At 38.7% G+C, this 17,810-nt stretch overlaps 1 protein-coding gene across 1 annotated transcript in view; it reads left to right on the forward strand.

Moving 5' to 3' along the window:
- Positions 1-17,810, forward strand: part of ZNF831 (zinc finger protein 831) — a 61,522-nt gene that overhangs the window by 7,499 nt on the left and 36,213 nt on the right. Inside the window, exon 3 of the mRNA XM_069072493.1 lies at positions 7,405-7,556. Within this exon, the coding sequence (XP_068928594.1) occupies positions 7,405-7,556 (152 nt within the window). The remainder of the gene's footprint in view (positions 1-7,404; positions 7,557-17,810) is intronic.

Genomic DNA, 17,810 nt, shown 5'->3' on the forward strand with positions numbered 1-17,810 from the left:
TAGGACCCTATGCCTAGGGTTTTTTTTCCCCACATAGTATGAAGGCCCCCAACTCAGCTAATAATCACTAGACAGTCATTGAATTGAGAGTGTGTGCCATTCCATTTAAGTTTAGAAGAGACCATCCTCAGTTTAATACTACTCATGTAGTTTATCCTATAGGCAATTGAGATCTATGAATGACTTTTCAGCCTTGTGGATAAAGTCTGGATACCTTAATCTAGCATTCAAAGCCTTCCACAGTCCAACTCCAACATGCCTTTTGGGTGCTGTTTTCCACTGTTTCCCTACACGAATCCTCTAGTCTAGGTCAAAATGATCTGCTTGCCAAAAGAACAGCTTTTGGTTACTTTTACTCATGCTTTCCTTTTAAATTTGAATGTTCTTCCTTTCCCCTTTTTCTTCTTTAAAGTTTCCTACCTTTTCTTCAAAGCTTAGCTCAAAATGTATCTTTTCTGTGAAATGTTCTCTAATCAGCCCAGCCTTCTCTATTGTATTTGCTACATTTTGGTTATGTGACTATTTTTGGGTCTCACATTTTTCCCCTAAATAACTATAGATTTCTGGAAATCAGAGACCTTGCTTTATTCAGTTCAACAGTATGGAGTACAATGAACTAGGGTTAGGTTTGAGGTTTAGAGAAGATAAAGTCCCTGCTCAGAACAGAATCTTAATTGTGGATATAAAGCATACACAAAGAGCCACTGTGCAAAATAATATGGGCTAAGTTTGTTATATTGGTGGTAGCAAAATTCAGAATTCTGAGTGAGGTCAGAGGTGAAAAGATCGTTGCTGGAAAAGGGGGGAGTGTAGTCAGGGAAGGCTTTCTAGAGGAGATAGTGCTTGAATTGGACTTTTAAAGACCAGGTAAAAATTCAACAGAGGATCAGGGCTGAGCATTCCAGGTATGGCAAAAAGTACAAGTAAATAATGGACCATGGTCATCCTTAAATGTCTGAATGCTGCACAGTGCCTAGTATAAATGTGTGCTGACAGATGTTTGACAGTCAGCTTTCTGAAGATTTAAGGAAACACTTTCAAGTTTAATCTACATTATGAATATTTTTTCCTTTAACTTTCATAAGTTTTGGCAATCCACAAAGCAGTAAGTCAAACCCTGATTTGTAGCTTGTCATATCTGACATGTAACTGCTCATACCAAAAGTTTGACAGTAGGCTCTCCTGCACCGGTAGGAGCTGGATCCAACACATCCCTGACTAGATGCTCATATATGTTGAATGAATGGTTATCAAAGGAAAATTTAAGAGCTAGAACTTTCTTTTTTTTTAATCAATCAACAACTTAAGTGCTTATTATGTGCCAGGCACCTGTGCTAAATGATAGAGATGTATAGAGAAGCAAAAACAGTTCAGAATGTAATAATAGGAGCTTACATTCTGATGGAGTGAGATAGCATATAAATAAATAGGTACCTATTAGTTTCATACAGAGTAGATGAAAAGAAATCTTAGAGGTGACTTTTAGTGGGGTATGGGGTCTTGAGTCTGCGTCATAGCTTTTATGAAATTATATACTTTATAGAGATAGGGATAAGGGACTGGACTTGGGATTGCAATAATATAGGGAACTCCCTGATAAAGAAATTTCCTCTGTCAATGAAATTGTCATCCACTGTGCAACTTAAAAGTCTTAGCTTCCTAGGATAGTGAGAGATTAAACGACTTGTGTCATAAGTTATTATATGACAGTGCTGGGATTTGAATGGTGGTATTCTTGGATTTGAGGACAGCTATCTAGCTATCAAACCATGCTGCCTATAAATTGTACTTCACAACATTTTATTTGATTTTGACATATTTTATTTTTCCCCACCAGTCACTTCCTAACAAACACTCCCCCAACCCCGTAATTTCCATTAAAAAACAAAACAGGTAAGCAAAACTACCATTTGAATGATAGTTCAAGTTGCTTTCATTTTTACAGTATGCTATATAATTATACAATAGATCTGTACCTTGGTTTTAATAAATTGAACCAAACATTGTTCATTTTATTTGACTTGAGTTCCTTTGCTTTTTAGTGTTTTCTTCATTTACATTGCTGTATTGTGTATATTGTACTTTGGGTTCTGCCTTCTTCACTGTTCGTATAGGTCTTCCCATGTTTCTCCGAAGAATTAATATTCTTTTCTCATGGCACATTAATACTTTTGTGTTTATAAACTATAATTTGTTCAGCCATTTTCTGATTGGTGGGCACAGTTTGTTTCTACCTTTTTTCTACTCAGAATAATGCTGCTATGAGTGGTACATATAGATCCTTTCTTATCTGTCATTAGTTTTCTTGGGGGTATAAACCCAGTTGTAAGATTACCAGATAAAAAGTAGTAATATTGCTTGCATAATTGCAAATTGGTTCCCAGAATGATGGGGTTCAACCACAGCACTTCCATTAGTGAATTTCTGTGCCTGACATGCTCTCCCTTTTTACCTCTGCCTCTTGGAAACCTTAGCTCCATTTATGATTCAGCTGAAGTGACACCTCTTAGAGGAAGCTTTTCCTGATTCCCAAATTGCTAGTTCACTCCCCTCTGAAATTATTTTGTATTTTATCTTATATTTTCTTAGCTGTGTGCCTCATATTTCTGTCCAGTAGAATATGAGCTTCTTGAGTGCAAGAACTATTTTGTTTTTCTCTTTTGTCTCCCAGAACTTAGCCCTATAGTTGGCTAGTAGCAGGTGCTTAATAAATGTTGATTGAGTTGTAGTGCCTTTCTTCCCACAGCCCCACCAGCATCTACAATTTGCTTCTTTTCCCATCTTTGCCAATTTGAGAGTGTGAGGTAATGCCTTATAGTTGCCTTAATTTAAAAATTGCTAACTGCTAACAATTTTGATGGATTTTTCTGATGCTGTTGATAGTTTGTATTTCTTCGTTTGAAAATTGTTCATATACTTTTTACTATTTGTCTATTGGAAAATGTGAGTCAGAACTTTTAAGGCACAAATCAAGGTAGGGTCTATGGAAAGTGAGAAGTCTAGGTTGTTCTTATTATTCTTAGGCACCCTCTGTGAGACCATGAGTATTGAGGCAATAAAATGGATTTATCATTTGTTAAGTGGTAAAACTACTTATAGAAGTTTGATTTTAACCCTAGTTCTTTAAGCCATTGTAAAAACTACACAAAATAGAAAAGGAAACTGTGAGTCCTAGAGAGTTAGCTATAAAGAACTTCACAGTACCCAATATGCCATGGACCTATTTTAATCCCTTTCCAAAACTTTCCAAAAGTTTTCAATGACAGTTATTAAAGTCTGTAATATAAATTCATTTTAATCAGAGTAGCCAATAAGATAATCAAATATACTTTACAGAAACTTACTTTGTAAGCTACATTGGATGTAGCTACATATACATGTGTACACTCATATATACCTGTGTATTAAAGGCAAGGGATATTGAAATGATTTTGTTAGCATATTTTCTGCTTCATGTACCCTTTTTAAAAAATTCTGACTTATCAGGTACTTTGGTATTTTACAGGAAGTATAATCTCAATTTAGGGTTTCCTTGTACTGGCTCAAGCCCACATAGTCTGGTAAACTCTTACATGTGAATGAAATTAAGAATTTAGGGCTTATTTCTTAGAACTCTTTTTGGGGGAAAGATATAATAAAGAAAGTAAAAACACAAACCTTAACCAAAGTCCTCCTCCAGGGTACCATCTTGGTATAGAGCTGCTACTGGGTGCTTGAAGGCTATGACAGCAGAGCTTTGCAATGTCCTATGAAGCTGGAAAGGTTTCTAAGTAAAGTCCCAGGGATGAACCATATGTCTGTGGCTAAATTTGGTAAGGCTCACCTCAGAAATTTGATCACTGGCTGATTAGTTTCCTGTTGTCATGAAGATGGCCATAGTGTCCTTCCTCTAATATATGTGGCTACTTGAATAGAATCATAGGATCTTTTAAAGCATCAAAGTCAATAAATATAGTAATGAATATATTTCTTTCTAGCAGCATGGTGGAGTAGAAAGAGCATTAGACCAATTCAGGAGACCTGGGTTCAAATTCTGATTTTAATACTGACTTAGCTTTAATGTGATTAGCAAATAGATTTTACTTCTCTGAGTTATTTTCTTCAACTGAAAAATGGAAATAATACTTGCACTACCTACACCACAGGATTGTTTAGAGAAAAGTGTTTTGTAAACCTTAAAATGCCATAGAAATGTGATTTATTATTAAAACAACACCGGTGTTCTATTTTGAATGGTTACCAAACAAGTCTTTCATCTCAAAGGAAATGCTGGACCATGTAAATGATAAATTTTTAAGTGTACAAGTACTTAAAGAAAGGAACACACACACACAAAAACCAAAAGAAAAAAAAAGAAAGGAACACAAGATTTGTTCTCAGTTTTTTTTTTTTTGACAATTAGAATAATGACTTTTGAATTCTCAAGTTCAGTTGAAATTAGAAAGACATTTTGTAAATAAATAAAAACTTCATTATTCATTGAGGGAGGAGATGAAAGAAGAAACTTTTGGCATCAAGGTGATATGGTACATAGAGAGCTTGACTTGGAGTCAGAAAGACCTGAGTTCAAATTCCACCTCAAGACACTTACTAGCTTGTGACCCTATTTAAGTCACTAAACTCCTCAGCCACAGTTTCCTTACCTGTAAAATGGGGATGATAATGGCACCTACCTCACAGGATTGTTTTGAGGGTCAAGTAAAATGATATATTTCAAGTAATTTGCAAATTTTAAGTGCCACGTAAATATTAGCTCTTCACTGTTGTAGTCCTGTGAAAAATAGATGTGATTTTATTAATAGACAATGGGATTTATTTAAAACTCAGTAATGTGTTGGAAGTATGTGACTGTTCACTCCAATTGTTCATGTCCTTTATTCCTGCAGTGGAAATGCCTTCAGGGATAACAGCACAACCTTGGGGATGAGTACCAGCATTCAGGTACAAACCCACAATAGGGGCACAGTAAATGTTGTTCCAGTAGATATCACCATCATACCATGATGCTTGGGAGGGACCATTCTGATGATTCTACAGCCCTGTATTGTGGTAGACAAGAGCACTAAAGGAAGTCCTAAGTATAGTCACGGCCTCATCACTGTGCCTTAGTCTCCTCTTCTTTAAGATGAAGCGGTTGGGCTGGGTGTTCTCTGTGACCCCTGACCAGCCAAAAGACTGGGATTTTGGACACTTAATGTTCTGGGGGGTCTCTACTCTCTATCATTTTTCTTCTCCTTGCTTTATGGTTCACAGTGGGAATAAGAAAGGTAGGAAGGACCACTTAAGTGAGCCCATTTAAATATGGCTCAGAATTTTAATCTGTTATCTGAAATTAATAATACATAAAAGATCTGATTTTATGGTCCTACCCATAGATATGGATATTAACCAAATACCTTTTGCATTATAGTGGAGAAAGATTTAATAAGGTGATCTCACTCTACTATACTGGCTATTTTATTAGTAACAAAGGCAAAGGGGAGAATTTTGGAAATTGGTTAAAATTTCCCATCTTAATTTCACACGATCAGTTAATCAGTAAATATTAAACACAATATGTGGTACTTCTAAGTGCTATGGTGGGGGATAGTGTGCTGTGATGGAAAAAGAGTGCTGGATTTGGAGTCATGAAGACATGGTTTGAATCCAGACTCTCATACTTAATAGCTGTGTGACCTTGGGCAAATCTCTTAACTTCTCTGATCCTCAGTTTCCTCATCTGCAAAGCAGAGATAATGATTTCTGCCTTACCCATCTTGCAGAGTTGATGTAAAGTGCTATAAATATGATAATTTTTATTGAGGAGTTTAGGATCAGTTGCCTAGGAGAGGTCCTTTGGGGAATCTACTTTAATAAAAAATAATATTTATTTCTAATTAGCACATTCATTATTTGTGTCCTGAGTGCTTACAAACAACTAATTTCTTAAGTAATGGACATATTTTCCTTGCCCTCTTATTTACATTGTTACTGTTAATGACTAAACCTTTCCTTTGTAGATAAATCGAAGGCAAACTAACCCAGCCCTAGGATGAATGATCACAGATTCCATATCATTGGGGTTAGAATCAATATAGATTTAATCATAGCAAGTTTTTTTTTTTGGTCCCTTATCTTTATTAAATGAGGGATAGTTGTTAAAGGAAAGTTTTTAAAAAATCGAGTAAAACAGTACCACAGCTTCCAGCTGTGTGGGTCTTAGCCCCTGCAAGGTCCTTGTACCCTCTTCTTGGGAGCGGTGACCCAAAGCACACATAAAGAGAATTCTTTCCTTGTAGACACACCTTCCTGATTAGGCCACTATGTACTTTGAAATTGCTTTGCTGTCTGGGTCCCAGCAAGATCCTGGACTTCCTCAGTGGTTTATGGCTAGTGAGCCAGCAGGCACACATGAAGTGGCCTTACTTCTCCACATGCAGATCTTAGCAGGCTCTCTCAGAAACCTGTGGACTTAAGGGAGCAGGGGCCATTACTTCAAAGGGTTGCCCAGGCCCCACCACAGAGAGTCACAGTTCTCAAGCAGCTTAATTGCATCAATGACTGCAGTGTAATGGGAACCACTGGCAAACCTCCATACTGCAAAGAGTAACCAAAAATTATAGAGCTTAGGTCTGGAAGGGACTTAGAGATCACTGACTCCATTTGGCAGTCCTCACTTCCTCTGTTTTCAGGCTTGTAAAACTTGAACTGGAGAAAACTATGAATAATTAGAATTATATTAAAAGTACTACAGACACACTGAGTGATTAAAGGTACATGACTTGGTTTTAACTTAACAACTCAACTCACCAACAGGAAGACCTTACTACTAGATTGCTACTATGTTCCTGAAAGATTACAAGTAAAGAGATTTTCTTTTTTTAATAAACTAAATTCTCTTTTCCCATTGACATGTATTATAATTTCAGAGATACTTCATCATCTTAGTGGATTGATTTTCTTTTGTTAGTGGCCCTAATACAGTCTGGCAAAGTACAAAAAAGCCTCGACCTGGAGAACAAGAGACCTGGTTTCTAGTCTGGGATCTACCTCTAACTTAATATGCGATCTTGGACAAATCATTTCTCTTTGGGCCTTGGTTTCCTTATTTGCAAAATAAGGGATTAGATTTGATGGTGTCTGAGGGTCCCTTCAATCTCTGACATTCCATAATTCTGATGTCTCTAAGTGCCTGTTGCTTACACTGTCAAAGTAGTCACCAAACTAAAGAATTAAATGTACCAGAGCGACTTGCTCTTTAAAAGGACCCTAGAGTAACGTAATGTAATCCTCACCCCTCAGTTTTTTGAATTTTGCAAACTCATATATATGCATTTTATTTGATTAAAGCAGGGCATGGATACCCATTCCCCAAACTGGTAAGTTACATGGATTCTAAATGAGAATACCTTCTCTTTCCTATAGGTATAAGCGAGGTCACCTCCAGGGATGTGTTCATCTGAAAGCAAGCCGATTTCGGAAGCAGCGCTGGGCTGTGAGAACGCAACAGTTTCCTCCTAAGCTGGATGGCCATGGAGAGTGCAAGACTTGTCAGCCTCCTTCACCAGACCAAGCAGGTAACAGACTTCTTGGAGGAATATAGTCCGGTATCAAGAGAACTGGAACAGGAGTCAAGAGACTGGGGTCCTTGTCTTGGATCCACCAATGGCCGTAGGCATGTAGATTAAACTCTGTGGTCCTCAGTTTTCCAATATGTAAAATCAGAATAATAGTGCTTAATGTGGGTTTTGGGAAGCTGAAATCAGAGAGAGTGTCTTATTTCATCTTGGTATTCCAAGCACCCACACAGGGCCTTCCATATGGTATCTACTAAATAAATATTTGTTGAATTGAATTGATTTGTTAGCAGATGCTAAAACATTTTGTAAGTCAAGGACCAAAGAAATCCCAGTGATAATAATATATGTTTTGAACACAATTGCCACTTGATAGATTTTTTTTTATTGAATTTAACTTGATTGAATTACACTTGAGAGATGTAGAACTCTGTTCAGTCTTAGCTATTTATTTTGTGGATAAACAGGTCTTCAATTTTCCATTTCTTTCTCCTTTTCTCCCTCCCCACCCCTTTTGGGTACTTAGTTAACCTCTGTACTCTCTACTCATCTCCCACTAACAATACTTGCTCTTAGGGAAGGCTCTGATATCTAACATATTAGTAACATCTGAATGTGAATGTCAGTCCCAAGAAAATTCGCATAGAGAGCCTCATCTCTAATGTGGAATGAAAGACTTTGTCCCTTTGAAAGGATTTTCATACATCAGTCATCAGAGAGGGTATGTGTGTGTGTGTGTGTGTGTGTATGTGTGTGTGTGTGTGAGAGAGAGTCTGTCTGTCTGTGTCTCTTCTTATGACTACTGACATCCCACCCCACAGGTCATATACATATTCTGCTTTTCATATCTGACTGTGTCTTTCATTGGTAAACATAGTTATCTCCTTATTTGAATAATTGAATTTTAGAGTTGAAAGACCTCAAACATCCTAATGGAAACAGTGCATACATGGACAGGAATTCCCTCTTCAGTGCCCCCAAGAAGTAGTCCTCTAACATCTTTTCAAAATGATATAGAATTTAGGATCTCCACTTTTAGACCCCTCTAACCACCAGGATTTGCACTTAATCTGTGTCCTCATTAAACCCTACTGGATGAGCTGACCATTTGTATATATCTGATTGATACTCCATATAGAGTTCATCCTTTGGCTGAAGATGTAGTCTGAGACTCAGGCATGATAAAAGACAAGTTCCCCCTCTTGCTGACAGGCAGAGGGCAGCACAATGTTCCCTTCTTTGAGAACTGGCTTTCCCTCAGCCTTTGGGGGAGAGCTTTGATGTTCTCCCAGACAGCTGTGTTCTCCCAGATGCTTTCTCCTCCCTGTCAGCAGAAAGTGCCAAGGAACACAGAATCCTGTTATGTGCAAATCCCAAATGGGAAGAGCACTGGATTCTGAATAAGAAATCCCAGGTTCAGCCCTGCTACTTACTACCTGCTTGACCTTGGGTAGTCCTCTCCATCTCTGTTTCTTTATCTCTCAAAATAGAGGATTGGGCTAGAATGTTAGATGGTTTCTGTGGCCCACTCCAGCTCTAAATCATGTGATCTTAATGAAGAACTTTCTCTCCTATCCCAATGTGAGACCAAATCAAGGCTCAGTGTTTCCCTCCTGGCCTCTTCTAAACTATTGTGGGATGGAGTGGAGCCTGAGGGTTTAATAGCCATAGGCTGATGGAGATTTCCTACCCTCAGCAAACAGGACCTTGTAGGTTTTCTTTTGTGCCTCTTCCTTCTTAGGAGATACCCAATTCTGTGAGATCAGGGTCCCAGGATTTAGAGGAATAAGGGACGTTAGAAATTATCTAGTCTACACCCCTCTTTTGTGGATGGGGAGATTGAAGCCTAAAGGAGGGAAGTGACTTGCCCAAGGTCACACAGATAGATAAAGGGCAGCAAATGAGGATTTTTAGTTAGGTCTTTGGACTCCAATTCTTGCACTTTTCCCTCTGTACTCTACTTCCTCCTCCCATATAAAAGCTTATTTTGTACTGGGAATCCAGGAGATACATATTCCAGTTTAAGCTCTAACTTTAATTTGTTCTGTGATGTTAAGTAATTTCCTTTTTTTTGGGGTGGGGGGTAGAGGTGGCAGAGAAGCTCAGTTTCTCTGTACAATGAAGGAAGTTTGGTTAGATGACCTTTACAGGTAACTTTCAGTTCTAGCATTCTAGAATTTTATATCAGTATAGGAGTCCAGTGATTTTGTGGCTGTTGGGAATGACTGATAAAGAAAGGAATGGTTGGGGCAGCCAGGTAACACAGCGAGTAAGAGCACCGGCCCCAGTGTCCAGATGACCTGGGATCCAATCCAGGCTCAGACACTTAGCACCCACCCAGAAACACCTGGCCGTGTAACCTTGAGCAAGTTACTTAACCCCAATTGCTTAGGGGTGGCCAGGTGGCTCAGCGAGTAAGAGCACCGGCCCCAGAGTCCGGATGACCTGGGATCGAATCCAGGCTCTTATACTTAGCACCACACCCAGAAATAACTGGCCGTGTAACCTTGAGCAAGTTACTTAACCCCAACTGCTTAAAAAAAAAAAAAGGAATGGTCAAACTGTCAGTAGATATTGCTGAACACCTGTCCACTATATGCAAATGATTGTGGGAAATAAATAAGAGATAATGCTAGTAAAATGATAACTAGCTGAGGGCAGGGACTATTTTCATCTTCCTTACCTCTGAATCTAGCATAATGCCTTGCAGTTCATAGGCATTCGATGTTTGTTGAATTGAATGTTTCTTAAGACCTTGTTGAGGAAGTAAGGCATAAACCTGAAAAGATACAAAGAAAAGTTAATATATGCTAAAATGCCAAATGAGGAGCGGAAGCTGTAAGTGCTGTAGGCATTTAGAGGGAAAGCAGAGATGGCTGTGGGCTGAAATGTTTACAGAAGGCTTTTCAGAAGAGATGAAACTTGAGCTAGGTCTCAAAGGATGGGTAGGATTTAGATGGAGGAAGAAAAGGAAAGAGAGAGGATGTTGCAAATAGGGAACATTTAATGTGAGTAAAGGTATGGAGGTGGAAATGCTCAAGATTTGTCCAGGAGAAAGTACGCTGTTTGGCTAGTGTGAAGGGCTCTCTGCAGGGAGTAGTGGGAGATAAGGCTGAAATGCATACCTGACCCTAGGTTGGAGGGTCACAATCAGAGGTTAAGGGCTTGCAACTTTCCAGTAAGGCAGTGGGGAGACACTGAAGGTTCCTTAATAGATGAGTTATGTTACTTACAAGGAGCATTTTACAGGATGAGAGAGGATGGATTTGGGGTGACTCATTTGGAATTCCCAAACCTACTACTGGTTATTCCTTCCAGTCTTTTTTTTTTCAAAATATAACTTTTTTTTTCATTCCGAGATGTTGCCCACCCACTTGTGTGAGCTAGTAAGAGATACCTTATGCCCCATTGAGAGGGGAAGGAGAAATATTGGATTCGATACCCTCTTATTTTCAACCTTATCATTCTCTTGCTTTAGTGTGGGCAACCTGATATATAAGTGAAAGTCAAAAGGAAAACTAAGACTTCCATTGAATGTCATCCTATCACATAAAAGAATAGGGTATAACTAGAGTCATTCACACTGAATATGGAACGAGTTATATTGGGTTCATATTGTAAGTTTGGGATGTGTTTCAGCATCTCTGCTGCCCAGGAATATATCAGTTGAATGGTCAGTCAGCCAACAAACATTAATTTATGAGGCCCTGTGCTAAGTGCTAGAAACAAGTTCCCCCCACCTAGGTAGTCCTTGGGCTTTCATGTTTGTTATTCTAGTGATTCTTCAAAGTTAACTCAGAGGTATAGCTCCCTGGTCTCTACCCTTCCTACCCCTCCTTAGCAATAAGGAAGAGCCTGCAGAGTTTCCACTGAAGGGCAGGTGCAAAAATGCTTGATCCGCTTTAAGCGCTGGCCCAGTAAGTATTAATCATAGGTTATTTCATCCTGATGTGTCAGGGCAGGGGCAGGGAAAATTGCTGGGGGTAAAGGACTCTGATGTGGGGTGGGGGTGGGCATGGTGGTGCTGAGAGACACACTGGAGAGTCAGCAGGTCAGAAGTTACAGGCCATAATGGAAACAGCCCAGGCGGAAGGTGAAAGATTACATTAAGATAAATACAGAAGGAAAATCAAAGGGGAAAGAGGACTTTATTTCTCTTACATAGTAGTAGCCAACATCAATATTTCACAGCTGTGTGACAGGCACTGGGAGAGCGTTGTGTGTTTGAAGACAAAGTACTGTAACTTCAAAGTAACTTTAAAGATGAGCTTTGGTCCCCCCAACATTTACAAACAACTTTCTTTGGAAGCCTTTGACCCAGTAGTCCTGAATGAATGAGAACAGTCATTGACTCAATGATTGAGCTTTCCTAAGTAGTGACTGACAGAGGACATGATAACTATGACAGAAGACTGATGGTGGGGGAAAGGTCTATGTTTTGGGTGGTCTGAGGGACCATAAATAGGAGGAACAAGACATTTAGCCAAGGAAAATTTAGGCTGGACGTTGGGAAAGGTTTTCTCTCATAATCTGTTAGCCTTAAAAACAGCAACATGCCTCCCCCCACCTCTTTGTTGCCTTCTCCCCAGCCCAGGAAATAGGAAAGTCTTCTGTCCAAATCCACGTAATAAACTTAGACTCAGAAAATCATCTGCAAATATACATTCGGGAATTACCCTAAACAATGGGCAAAATGGTCCCATCACTACCTTTGAAGCATCTTCTTATTTATTTATCAGGAAAAAGAGGGATTTGTGGGAAAATATCCTTTTCTTTCCTCCAAACTATTCAGATGGTTGGTAATAATAATTTGAATTAACAGATGGTTTGACAGTGAAGTCATCCGCAAACATAAGGACAGAGGAGTTATGAAGGATAAAGACCATATTTACTCAGACTTTGGGTTGACAGAAGACTTTGAAACAGTTTTTGAGAAAGAAGAGTCTTTATCCTGAAATCTAAATCCTATCATCAGTTCAGTCCAAGAGACAAGCTGGAGCAAGTGGGAAGCTAGAAGTTTTCTTTGGACACCTTTGGGAATAGGATTTAAATCAAGCCAGACTCAAAGGATCTCAGAAGAGGACAGAAGGCACATACATGCCAGGGACATGGGCTTAAGCATTTGGGCCACTTAAGCAGTTCCCTGTGGGTCCACACTTTCCCTTCTGATTGGAGCAGCAGAAAAACTCCTGTCTCTCCTTAGTTTCCCTTGAATTTTCAGGAGACAATACAATTCAATTCAACAGACATTTATTAAGCACCTATTGTGTGTAGGGTACTGTTCTGGAGCCATGGGGTATAGACCAAGAATAGGAGAATCAGCTATTTCATTAAGGGTGACTATTTCCCTGTATTTAATATATTTGTAATTTGCCCTCAAATTTCTGTTAATAAGGCCCAAGATGACAAACAGCCTCTTTGATAGAAAGATTGGGGTTTCTTCATGGCTAAATGAAAGAGTTTCCATATTTCTGGGGTTCAGTTTCTGGGTGGTATCTTTAGTATCAACCAGCTCTAAAGACCATAAATATGTGCTTAGTTTGAACTGCTGATGTGCCAAATAACATAGGTTCACAGATTATTATAACTAAGGGAAGATTAGGAACTACACCAACCTCATTTCATAGATGAAGTAGTTGAAACTCAGGGAAAGTCACTTGTCCAAAGTCACACAGCATGTTAATGGAAATGAACTAGAATTCAAGTTTTCTTCTAGTGCTCTTTAAATAACATAAACCACATTGACTCATTGATTCCTGCTCTTGCCCCGTGTCCTTTCTCAGAGGTGATGGTAGGTGACTTCGCTCTCATCCTTTATTCCCAGCATTGACTTTTGGAGAGAGGGCACCACCAAAGCTTAGTGATTTGGCAGATAATAGAAAATGTAAAAAACTGGCACATATACAGCTGCTGGGACACAACAATATCTTCCCTTCTCTTCAGAGAGCTCAGAAGCTTTTTTGGAAATAAATGCTGCAAGTTTATTTGTTGAGTACCTACAGTATTCTCACCTCTTACTGTATACAAATGCAGAAAGAATATACCCAGGCTAGGAAAGGTTACCTGGGGTGGGGAACCTGGGGCCTCAAGGCCACATATGGCCTTCTAGGACCTTGGGTGCGGCCTTTTGACTGAGACCAAGTTTTACAAAACAAATCTTTTTATTAAAGGGATTTATTCTGTGAAGTTTGGATTCAGTCAGAGGGCTGCACCTGAGGACCTGGGGCAGGGGTCACATGTGGTTTCGAGGCTGCAGGTTCCACACCCTGGAATCAGGCATTGAAAGTCTTATGAAAGGCCTTGTCTACAAAAGTATATTGGGAAGAACTAGGAATTAGAAGATCTAGCTTCTATGTTCTGATTCGACCACTGTCTAAAACAGAGGTGTGTTTGCTACTCACTCCAGTTATTAGTAGATTTGTATCTTATTTGTGTTAGAATTTTAGAAGGCTTTGTAAAATATTGGTTATCATAAAGGACATAGTGGGGGTTTTTTCTCCTGCTAACGAGTTCATTAGATTTAATTAACAATTTGCACAAGAGGCTTATCAGTTTGCTCATCGTGTATGTCAGACCTGTAGTGTGACACCGGCACTCCTCCATGTTAGACAAATTGCCTTTGCCTAGAACTTGGGAGGCTCTAAGCAGAGGTCTTGTTTTCTTTCATCCCTTGGTATAAGCAGAGACCAGAGTGATGGATTTATCCCTTATTATAAGCAGAGGCCAGGGAAGTGAATTTCTCATTCCTACCCAATTTCATGTGACTTCTGGTGCCAATATCCATGTTCCTGGGAATCAAAGATGAAATGAGTAGGCTCATAGCTACAAGGCAGTTAATGTGATTGTAATTTTATTTGTTCAGGTTGAAAGTAATAATTGACCTAACCGCAAGACTTGCTTTTCTTTACTTATTGCTTCTAAAATCCTATCCTTATTTTGACCTGTTGTGAATAGTAGTATAAATCTGTTCCTCCAGTCAATAGTTCTGACAGGGCCCCATTTCCTTTTTAGAATTTAATTCAATAAGTATTTTTGAGCACTTATTCATTTATATACACGTACATTCATTCAACAAATATTAATTGAATGTGTGACACATATGAACCCTTTTCAAAGTATAATGGGAGATACAAGCAGAAGACCAAGTTGCTACCCTTGTGGAGCTTACATGTGAGATGGGAAAATCAGGCATCCCATACAGTCATACAGCTAAAATAGCCCACCGGTCAAGGCAAATTAAGCCAACAAGTATTTATCAAGCTACTGGGTGCCAGGCACTGTGCTAGGCACTGGGGATACAGGGTGTGATTTAATAATAATTATAATAGGCAGTACATATTTAGCACTTGAATGTTTGTAAAGAGCTTTGCATAAGTTATCTCTATCCTTCAAACATAACAAAGCAGTGGGCTTTGTGGGTGCTATTATTATTCTCATTTTATAGATGAAGAAACTGAGGCTGAAAGAGGTTATGAGATTTTAAAGTAAAATTCAAACTCAGACTTTCCTTGATCCAAGCCTACTTTCTCTAACCACTCACGGCACTCCCTAAAGTTAGCCCCAGGATGATCAATTAGAGATAATAAAAGTTGTAGTAATTCAGAGGTCAGAATGTGTATTGGATCTTGGAATGTATGAGCTGGAAAAAAAAGAATCACACGACCTTAAAACATAGACCAGAGAAATGTTAGAGTTGCAAAGAAGAGACTAGATATCATTTATTCTTAATTCCCTCATTTTACATATAAGTAAACAGGAGAAAGTTTTCTTGGAGTCTTGTAAAGGAATATCCTTCTGTACTCCTTCCTCCATTCCTTTATCCCTCTTCATAAGATTAACTTAATGTTGGCTCCCTTGATTTTCAGACTTTAGCTTCTATTTTTTTTTCTCTTGTACTCCTAAAGAACTTTTGCTACACAACACTAAATTGCTGGAAATTGAGAATCCCACCACTAAATACTTTTCTAAATGCTTACCTTTTCCCATGGCAATTACTATAAGGTACAATTTGACATTTAGCAGTGTATTCTTAATTCTTACAAGGCAAAATGCAGAATGACTTGGGATAATAAATAGCTTTGTTTAGCAAGATTGGAGGGGAGAAACAGTCTTATAATTAAAAAAATTAAAAGTAATTTTTTTAAACTTTCAACCCCAAAACTGACATTGAAAATGAGTCTAGAAGCAATCTCCATCTTTGAGCCCAGGGGAATCAGTTCTTGCTTCACCACGTAATATCCCTAAATATTTTTTTCCTCTAATGTAGAGAGGTATAAATTATAACCAATCCCATTTAATAACTGGAAAAACTGATGCTTCCAAAGGTATCATAATCATAAACTGGGGAGAACAGAATTCCAACGATAATTCAGGACTTTGCTGGAACTCCTGAACTTTATCTTTTTCATTTCCCTGGGTCCTAGACTTAAAGAATAGTCATAACACACCTACCAGCCTTGCTGCTAGTTTTAAGTTTTTAAGTTTCCATTTTAAGTTGTCATGGAAGTTAGCTCCTGTTGTCCCAGTAGAGTCTAAGTGCTGGGAATTTATAAAAGATTCTTCATTACAATCTTTTAAGTTTTAAATGGTCATAAAATGTTTATTAAGCCTCCTCTGTGTTCAGATCATTTTATAATAATTTTGCTTCCCAATTTCTTCTAATTTCCTTTATTTTTCCAGCTACAGGCAACTTGCAAAATGAGCTCAGTGTGGTAGTCTAAATCATGATTAATGCTTTACGCCTCCTCCTCTTTAACTGCTTCTATTTTCTTTCTGCCTCACTTCTCCCCTCCCCCCCCTTTGCATATCTGGCAAAGCTCTTATTCTCTTTAACCCCTTTCAAACAGATTCAACTCCTAATTTGTAGTTTTATTTTCCAATGCTGAGGAATATATCTTTTATACGTGGGTATTAAATGACTTATGAGGTCCCTTCTAACTCAAAGAGGTTGTGATCCTTAAAGAAATATGCAATCATTAAATATTTAACATGCCAATAGCCAGGACAGTGATCTGAGCAAAACCAAAAATGTAAGAAAGGGGTTGAATTCCAGTGCCCTCATCTTGGGCACATCACTTAACTTCCCTCAGCCTAAATTTCCTCATCTTTAAGATGGGGAAGTAAAGAGGGAGGGAAAGGTAGTGGCCTGGATGACTTCTGAGGTCAGGTCCCTTCTAACTCTATAATCTGAAGATAGGCACCAGAGACATAACAGACAGTTGGTGCATGTGGAACAAAACAAGCTATGTTAGGAGAAATAATAATACTAGATTGTATTTGCCAAGGGTTGGCAAGCTACAGCAAGAGGCCCAAATAGGCCACTCCCTGTTTGTATATGGCCCTCCTCCTGTTATTGTGCTCTCAGGAGATAAGGACAGTTTTTATGTAAAAATCATTTGGCCTTCCTGTGGTAATGTGCCAATCCCTGGTACGTGCCCTAAACTAAGCATGCATTCTTTTTATTTGAACGTGTTATATCATTGAACATTATTTAAGGCCTCCCCTACTTTGAATATTGAAGGTTTTGGTAAACATGTCCATGTTGAAATGACTTACTCTTTCAGCCTTTGTCTCTCTAAAGTTGACCCCTTTAAGTGAGTCTGTTCTTTGGGACAATTGCTTCTCCACATAGCATGCTATATATATCAATGCATTTTTATAAAATCCCACTAATAAATAAGTGGTTGGTTTTTTTTCTTACCATCTATGTCAGGGGTAGGGAACCTGTGGCCTCAAGGCCAAATAGGGCCTTCTAGGTTTTCAAGTGCAGTCCTTTGACTGAATCCAAACTTGGGACTTGGTCAAAAGGCTGTACTCAAGAACCTAGAAGGCCACAGGTTCCCCTCCCCCCATCTATGTTGAAGTGTTAGAGGTTTCTGTAGATATTTATTCCAAATAAACCCAGTCTCTCTTCCAACTGTTTAGTTCTGGGCCCCCAGATGGACTATGAGCTGGACCCAGAATTGAATGGAAGGAGAGTTGGCTGGATTGCATTTGGAAAATTGTGCAGCCCTTTCAGTACTTCCAAGCTGCTTCCTGACACAAAAAACCGTCATTTTTGAACATGGAAATTCTTCCAGTGAAGAATATATATATATCTGTAAAACATGGAGTACTCTAATCTTTAAAGAATCAAACTGGTAGATAACCCATTGGACATTGAAGGTATTCATGGTAGTCTGTGGTGTATTTCCAACCATGATTTACACATGAAGCAGTATAGGCATCATCAAGAAAAGATGGGATTGGGAAAGA

The sequence above is a fragment of the Petaurus breviceps genome, unplaced genomic scaffold (genome assembly GCF_028583685.1).
Source record: "Petaurus breviceps papuanus isolate PSGF00001 unplaced genomic scaffold, PetGlider_PUasm1.0 90847, whole genome shotgun sequence".
Lineage (NCBI taxonomy): Eukaryota > Metazoa > Chordata > Mammalia > Diprotodontia > Petauridae > Petaurus > Petaurus breviceps.